This window comes from Quercus lobata, chromosome 2 (assembly GCF_001633185.2).
Source record: "Quercus lobata isolate SW786 chromosome 2, ValleyOak3.0 Primary Assembly, whole genome shotgun sequence".
NCBI lineage: Eukaryota > Viridiplantae > Streptophyta > Magnoliopsida > Fagales > Fagaceae > Quercus > Quercus lobata.
Window position 1 is genome coordinate 9515631 of NC_044905.1, and position 9112 is coordinate 9524742.

Below are 9112 nucleotides of genomic sequence, written 5' to 3' on the forward strand. Positions count from 1 at the left end.
GATTCTGATACTCTTATTCAAGCCAATAAATTTGACGATGGCCCTAATTATCATCTTTCAAAAGATATGCTATTTGTTATATTTATATCTAGATAGTACATGCATTTGAAATAGAATCGTCAAAATTGTTCTGATACGATATTTTAGTACTTTCCCACCAAAACAAAACCCTAGCGCTAGAAAATGGTTAGGCAGGCACTGGGGGAGGATGGTGATGATAATTGACCCTTTGAAACTTTGAAGAATTCTTTTTCACTATATCTTTCAATTTTGTACGTGAAAGTGACAATATGGATCTCTTTTCAGATATGTATACATTGTTCCTTTGTTTTACACTTTTACTACAATCGATCTCGTAGGTTTACCTCGAATGAATTATTGTTTCTCTATTTGCATAAAACGACAACCATAAAGTTTCCCTAGAAGAGATGAGAGAAAATGACATTGGGTTTGTTTACCAAAAAAAAAAAAAAAAAATGACATTGGGTTTCAAAATGGGGTTGGTACTTAACACGCCACGCCACAAAAGGCATTTGAGATGAATCTGGCAGCCGAATGCAGTGAAACAATATTACAGTTAGGGTGCGTTTGATTCGACTTCAAACGAATTTCGGAAATCAATTTCCGGAAAATGGAGTGTTTGGCTGTGACGGAAAATATTATTTTCCGGAAATTGATTTCCTGTTGACCGAAATTTGAAGCCTTGACCACGGAAATGAATTTCTGCATTCATTTTCACTTCAATTCATTTCCGTGGCTTGCAAAACGCAGAGAGAGGGAGAGAAAAAACAGAAAACACAACACGCGAGCGAGAGAGAAAGAACAAAAAAAAAACAATCTACCTCACACCCAGAGCTCCGATCCTGCGAACGAGCGAGAGAAAGTCGATTCAAACGCACCCCAAACCGCGATCGATCCAGCAACCCAGAGCTCCGATCCGGCGAACGAGCGAGAGAAAGTCGATTCGCTCGTTACCCCAAACCGCGATCGATCCAGCAACCCAGAGGTCCGATCCGGCGAACGAGCGAGAGAAAGTCGATTCGCTCGTTACCCCAAACCGCGATCGATCCAGCAACCCAGAGCTCCGATCCGGCGAACGAGCAAGAGAAAGTCGATTCAAACGTACCCCAAACCGCGATCGATCCAGCAACCCAGAGCTCCGATCCGGCGAACGACCACCGCGCCAAACGCCGCAGACCCACGGTGAGTGACAGCTCAAACTCACACCGATCCGCCACACACTCACCTCACCTCCGACCCACACATCCGATCCACTCACCTCACCGGTCCACACGTCCGATCCGCCACACCGATCTCTTTTTTTTTCTTTTTTTCTTTTTTGAGAAAGCCCGATCCGATCACTGAAATATATATATATATATATATTTCTATTTAGTTGTTTATTTATATAAATATTTATATAATTATTTACATGTTTTTATTTATTAATTTTTGTATTATACATTGTTTATAACTGTGTATTTGTGGGTAATGTATATCAAAATTTTGGGACTTTTCTGATTGCAGGTTATTTATTAATTTTTTTCAATTATCCATTGTCGATTAAACTGTGTATTTGTGGATTATGTATATGAAATTTTGGGGCTTTTCTGATTGCAGGATATTTATCAATTTTTTTAATTATCCATTGTTTATGAAACTGTGTAATATGATGGTATTGTGCGATATCAATGTGTAGTTATCAATGTGATGGTATTGTTATAGTGTAAATAGAATGCAATGTGATGGTTTGGATGTTATATGTTTGTGGCTGATTTTATTTATGGTGTAATCAATACCATACTTGTTTACATACCTCTTAAACTACAATGTTTGTGATTTTGTTAGATGAAGAAAAAAACCAAAACCGCAATTCTTGCCTCAGTTGCATCTGTCCTCCTCGTGGGGGTTGCATTGTTAAAGAAATTACGACGTAGACGTAGAGAACTGCCTAGGGCGCCTTATGTTAACCATGCTGCCGAGAGAGAGGAATACATAAATAGTGTTTTGCATGTTTTTCCGAACCAAACATGGAAAAACGTTTTCCGTAAAGTATTTTCCGTAAAATATTTGGACGAATCAAACACCGGAATTAAATTTCCGTAAAACGATTTCCGTAAAATATTTGGACGAATCAAACACCGGAATTGATTTTCCGTAAAATGATTTCCGAAACAGCCAAACACCCAAATACATTTTCCTTTTCCGGAAATTAGCATTTCCGGAAAATATGTATTTTCCGGAAAACGATTTCCAGCAACCAAACACAGCCTTAGTTACGGCAAAATTTGCGGAATAGTAGCTTTTTAGAAAAAAATTTGGGTGCATAATATGCGTTTGAAACTATTTTGTAAGTGAGATTGTTTTTTGAACTTGATTCCAAGCAGTGTGCAGTAAGGACCAAATTTAGGTAACAGTACCTTAGATACTGTTCTTTAGATTCCTTTTTTAAGATTCAGTCATGTGACTACTTAACTAAAAAATACATTTTCTTCTCATAAGAAAAAATCCACATGCCAGAATTTTAAAAGGTGAACTTAAAGAACAATACATAAATATTGTACCTAAGTCTTGCTCATCCAGTAATATTGAATGGAACTCGAGTTTGTCAAACTCGAATTCTTGCCCAAACTCGAGTTCCAAAAACAGTCTAACTTACAAAATATTTATCAGTATGTTGCTTTCCTAAAATTTTTCTAAAATCATACTATCTGGCAAATTTTTCCCTTAAAGTTACCATTTTTGTAACCAGCCATTCACCACTCAAATCCCATAGAGAATTTATGGGCAAACGTGAAAACGATTGCCTAATTTATTTAATGGTGGGAATATTGTGTTTGACATTGTCATTACGTGTAAAAAATTGCATTGCACGTGCTATTGTGCTATGTACGGCCCTGATGTTTAATTATTTTTATAAAGAAAAATCTTAAAAGCATAACAAAATTTCACTGTATTGTTATAATACTTTTATTTTGAGTTGTGTTGAGTGTTAATATATTTTTCTTTTCTTTTCTTTTATTATATTTTGATCTCCAATGAATTGACAATTTAGTTTTTTGTGAAAATATTGCGATATTTTATTGTACTTGTAAAAGAACTTTTTTGGATAAATTAACATTGGTCTTTTTAAGAAATGAAAATTTTAACATTAGTCTAATTTTTTTATAATGATATTCGGTAGTCTAGTGATAAGAGATTTGAATCCTAAGTGTTTTTCTTATGAAGACCAAGATGTGCTAATTAGTTGATAAATTAACATTAGTTTTTTTAAGAAATGACAAATTTAACAGTAGTCTAAAAATATTTTATTTTTTTAATGATAATTTGATAGTTGAGAGATAAGAAATTTGAATTTTAAATGTTTCTATTATGAATACCAAGATGTGATAATTAGTTGAGCTATCATGATCTTGGTTATTTAGCAATTATTCTAATAATCCATTGAACATGTGAGTTCATATTCTTCTTTAATAATTATAGTCCAACCATTATGTTTTAAACTTTTTAAATGAGAGGGAATGAAATTAAGGTTTGAACTCAAAATCATTTGCTATGATACAACAATAAACCATGAGTAGTTTTATTTTTTAATATATTTATGTCATATAACAAATCGATTCAACTTAACCCCACTATGTTTTTAACTTTTTAAATAAAACTTTTTTATATGAGACACAATGAAATTAAGGTATGAAGTTTGAACTCAAAATCACCTGCTATATATGATACAACAATAGATTGCCCATCAATTTCAAAAGCTTAGAAAATAATAAATTTAATCATTGTTCTAATAGTTTCTATCTCTTAATATCTTTTTATTAAAATTTTAAAAATAAATTTCATTAGTTGTGAGGATCGGCTCCTCAATATCGTATATATAAAATTATATATTGAGATCATAGCTAATCATCACACATAGATGGAGCCTTTAAAAGAGATATTATTCTTTTAATGAGTTAGGAGAAGAACCATCCCATTTCATAGCTCAATCATTGGGAGAAAAAAGAAAAGGAAAGAGCCATGAGTCATGTTGTATTTTTTTTTCTGAATTTATATTTTAATATTATAATGTCATATTACAAATCGATTCTTGATGGTACAAACTTTATACTATGAGATTGCAAATATGGAAGCAATAGCATTAACATTCTAAAACTAGGCAGTCAGATTATACTTTTTGATGATGAGTCAATGAGTTGCTCCAATAATTATTTGGGAGGCGAAAAAGAGAAAAAAACACATAGGCTCCTTTAGATCAAATCCATTATATATCTTCTCCATGATACCCATTGCCATTGGCATCTGCATAATCTTCTTTATCCCAAAACTCTTTCATGAAATACTCAAATTTCTCCACAATGCCCTCTGGCATAGACACAAGCACTCTCACTGCATCAAAGTCACCAATAACCGGTAAAAATAAGCAGTAAATATCACTTGTTAGAGACCCCATATGTAGTGGCTTCCCTTCTCCAAAATCCAAATCCTCTAATCCTAACTTCGACCATTGTGATATAACCAAACTTGTAATTAGGTCCGTTTTCATCGATTTATCTTCCAGTAAATCAATCATGGACCTTATGTACTCATCATTGAGAGTAGATTTAGCTTGTTGCACTAGCTTCACACCATGGTACAAGTTAGAGGTGACCAAGTCCTTCACATTGGTTTGGGCACATCCTAGCACAAACCCATTTCCATAGTACCCTAATGGTAATTCTGGGTTCATCTTTTTTCGAACACTAACTGAGAAAAGGAGCTTGGCATTGAGTGAGGGTGACATGTCCAGTGATTTAACCCAGCAACGCCACGTGTGAGATGCGAGTACTTCAAAGGTTGTACACTTGAGCGAAGGTACACATTGCCTCTTGAGGTGAAGGATATGAGAGGTGGTGAAGGTTAAGGATGTGGGAACTAGCGGCTGAGACTGAAGGAACTTGACCATGTCTATAGTATTGTTATCGTTGGGATTAGTTCTGGTGTATTCCGGATGAGTGAAACTTGATTTTGGGGGATTTCGAGGTTTTAACACGTGGCGGCTGTGCAACGGTGTGATTGGTAGACCAAGATTCGGCTTGGCCGTGATGTGGGCCCATGCTTGTAAAAACTGTGATGTGCCAATTCCGTCGCATAGACAGTGGTTGATCGCGGTGCACAGGATCATACCTCCACAGCGGAGATTCGTCACCTAAAAAAACAAATTAAGATAATAAATCTCATAAAGAAAGAGTTTCTGGTTCTTTGATTAGAAGAAAAAAGCAACATATGGTAAAAACATTGCGGTAAGGTGAGGAAAACATTGATGACTGATATAATTTGTTGGGCTGTTATTGTGTACTCCAGAATTATACTTCATTTCCCACAGAAATGTGAGATCTACTCTTCTATGAGAGAGAATATAATTCCAAAGAAAAAACTCGTAGGTTCTTCCGGAGTACGGAAAAATGATGCTTCATTCTCTTACATTTATAGTGAATCTCATTATGAATTTAATGAGTAAATTTTACCGTAAATGTGAGAGGAGAGAACATCATTCTATATTCTGAGAGTACCTAAAAATTATTCTAGAGTACACAATAATTTTTCAATTCATTATGGTTGATGTATAATAAAATAAATTAGTTAGGTGAAAGTCTTAATCACAACAAGTCATATCCTTAGTAAGAAAAATATTATGTCATGTCAGCATGTTCTCTTTAGATACCATTAGTGTTAATTAGACAACATACACAACCCAAAGTTCACCAACTGAGCTCGTGAAAGGCACAGAAGAACCAGGAGCAATTTCAGCGTTTTTAGGCAGGGTCCCCTACTTTTGGGTCATTATCTTGAAAGGAACATACATATGGGGAACATATGACTTGTGTCACTCAAACCGAAGCCATTTAGTAACTTGCCATTACTAGTATTTTTAACTATGGTACACTTTTTAGTTTTTACTCTTTTGTCTGTGAATTTTTTATTTTTTGGGTGCATGTGTTTGTTTTCTTATGTTCGGTAGAAATTAAGGTAATTAGGTATAGCCAGATTGCTATCTTTATTCTTGATAGAAAAAGAAAAAAAAAGGTATGGCTAAAGTGATTTCAAACAATTGATTATATGATAATATAGTGGTGTTTCTAATGGTCTATTTGGATTGAGGAAAAATTGGAGAGAGTAAAGTAGAATTAGTCGAAAATTAGTTTTACTCTTAATCTGCAAAAATAACAAAGACTCATGTGAAATTTCCTTAAAATTCTAAAAATGATTGGGCATGTGTGTGCGTTTGTTTTCTTATGTTCGGTAGAAATTAAGGTAATTAAGTATAACCAGATTGCTATCTTTATTCTTGAAAGAAAAAAAAAAAAGGTATGGCTAGAGTGATTTCAAACAATTGATTATATGATAATATAGTGGTGTTTCTAATGGCCTACTTGGATTGAAGAAAAAGATGAGAGAGTAAAGTAGAATTAGCCTTCCTTAAAATTCTAAAATGATTGGGCATGTCTGACAAACTGACAGTGTGAGTCAATTGAAAAGACAAAACTAGTCCTGTCTTGGCCAGCAGGCATGTTGCAAATTAAGCAAGGCACCATTCAAAGCGACGTGGTTTATGTATGCACCTTAGTGTGTTGTTAGGTCGGCACTTGACTTGGCAGCATCATTTGCTGCAGGGATATATGATTGAAAGAGATTGTTCAAAGTGAAGAGCTAGAACTATAATTACAGCACTAAGGTAAAAACTGGTTGTTTGCTAAGTTTCTTTGGATAAAATGGATTAACAAAGGACCAAAACATGTGGAAAATAATAGTAAAGTCATAATTCAAAGACAGTAAGTTTTTTAATCAACAAAGAAACAAGAGCTCTAGCCTCTAGGTTAATATAAAGAAATTTAAAGTGAAAATCTTTTTTATATTAAAAGATTTATAAGGGGGGCTTCTTTTTGGGCTTGAATTTTTAAAACACCACAAACCAGGAAAAAATGAAGAGAGATGCTATAAGGAAAAGCAAAGAAAACAAAAGAGACATTGGCATAACATAAGAAAAGAAATAAGACCTGAACTACAAGAGGAGGAACATCCAAGAAAGTGAGAGCTTCCACCCTATACAAGAGCTTTCTCCAAAACCTGTTTGGTTTGTTGGAAAGTTGAAGAAAATCTTCAGCAGTGATGTCCATGAAAGCCTCAGCAAAAACAGCACCTTCTCCATTACAATCAACTTCAAACTTCTGTTCATCCTCAGCAGTGGCTCTCAACCTCCCAGCTAATGGGTAGTAATCCACAAGAACTCTGGAAAGAGAATATTTCAAGTTGTCTGAACTCACAGATTTCTTGAAAAGGTAGAGATATTTAATGGAGAACCTAAGGAACTTTTGGTCATCAAGATTAGAGAGATACAATGAATGCTTTGGAGTTGGGGTACTTGGGCAAATTAAGATGGGTTGGTTTGCATAGCAACAATCTGGGAGTTCCACAGGAGATTTTAACATATTTTCTGTTATGTTCTGCTGTTTTTTTCTTTTTTGGTGAGAAAGAGAGATAGAGAGTGAGTGCGCGATAGAAAGACAAGTTGAGAGAAATGGAGAGCTTTGTAGACAAGAGAACAATGGGGTCTGTCGAAGATCTACGGTTGGATATGGTGATAGCCTGATGGTACGATCAGATTCCTTTAAAGAGTAAGAATAAGGAGAGGGCCGGAGCATTACGCTAAAAATGTGCCCACCCTTTTGGGCACTTTTTTGTGTCATCAAAAAATATAAATATATATATATATATATATATATTTTTTTTCCGTTTGGGTATTATCAAAAGTTAGTAGGTTAATAAAATTAGATTGTTCAAAAAGTTTAAACTATTAGAATATGGTAAATTTAATTATTTAACAACATATTTCTAACACTCTTCCTTCATGTATGGGCCAAAACTATCTTTTAATAAGTGAGACCTAACATATGAGAATTTAAATGGGAGGTAGACTGAAGGAGATAAGAATCTCATGCTCTGATGTCAAGTTAAATTACCGATTGTCCCAAAAGTTTAAGTTATTAAAATATGGTAAATTTATTCATTTAACCATATATTTCTAACACATAATTTGCATAGATCTAGTTTTAGTCTATCTATCTACGCATTGGTTAGCCTTCCTATAAATATATATGTTCAACGATGACATTAAGGAACATCCTTAATAGGATCTTGCAATCAATTAACAAATATTCTAGCATAAGGTTTTTAGAGGAGGGATTATTCATCAAAAAAAAAACTATAACTTCAACATCCATTTGAACAACAAGAAAGGAGAAATCTAACCAATAAATTTTGTTTCTATTTAATTATCTTTGAAAATAATGATATTGTTTGATTGTGTTTTATTAGCCCATGCAATTAGGTGTTTGAATTTTAACTGAAAATTTTAATATATTGCACCTAAGTTATGCACTTATCTAAATAAGGGATGACAATTTTGCCCCGTCCCTCCCCGCTTCTCCCCGCGCAGATTTTTCCTGCCCCACAAAGGTACGTGGTAAGGCAGGGATGGGACAAGATTTTAGCCCCGCACCATGGGGCGAGGCAGGGATGGATAAGACTTTTAGACCCATCCCATCCCATCTCGCCCCACCTTGATAAGGGTTAAATTATAAATTTTTTATATCCTAAAACTCTATTATTTAAACAAACATATCATTAGCTTATTTTATTCTACGCAACATGGCTCCTTGCCTCTTTTTTCTCTCTAACAAGGTTGGAAATAAGATATCAATTTTAAGGTTTTCTTTTGTCTTAATTAAAAACAAATATATTTACTATTGAATTTTTTATTTTGTATTATGAGATTTTTTGTTGTTGTGATATTGTCTTGTTAACACTTAGATAATATTATTCATTTTTTGCTAAAAATTAGTTTGATTTAATGGGATAAATTTACTTATAATTTCAAATATATTTTTATTAATGAAAAAAGTTTTACTAAATTTTTTTTACTAGCTGTGGGCAAATTAATAAGAAGTAGAGTTTTACGGGATGAGGCGGGGCTTCGCAGGGCCCCAAAGGGTGGGGATGGGTTAAGAAAATTTTCCCCATCATGCAAAGCGGGGCGGGTATAGAGCAAGACAAAACTATGCGGAGTAGG

At 34.2% G+C, this 9112-nt stretch overlaps 1 protein-coding gene across 1 annotated transcript; it reads right to left on the bottom strand.

Moving 5' to 3' along the window:
* Positions 1 to 4054: 4054 nt before the first annotated feature.
* LOC115974998 (fatty alcohol:caffeoyl-CoA acyltransferase) lies at positions 4055 to 7682 on the bottom strand. Its single transcript, XM_031095621.1, has 2 exons — positions 7041 to 7682; positions 4055 to 5191 (listed from the first exon to the last, which is right to left on the bottom strand). Exons 1-2 carry the CDS (start codon positions 7470 to 7472, stop codon positions 4268 to 4270), a joined length of 1356 nt encoding a protein of 451 aa, XP_030951481.1. The 5' UTR covers positions 7473 to 7682; the 3' UTR covers positions 4055 to 4267.
* Positions 7683 to 9112: the final 1430 nt, after the last annotated feature.

Bases quoted from the DNA above. Each gene is read 5' to 3' on its own strand.
- LOC115974998 (XM_031095621.1), bottom strand. From the start codon at position 7,472: ATGTTAAAATCTCCTGTGGAACTCCCAGATTGTTGCTATGCAAACCAA. The intron at 5,192-7,040 runs GTCTTATTTCTT...TTGTTTTTTTAG, and splicing joins TTCCTCCTCTTGTAGTTCAG to GTGACGAATCTCCGCTGTGG.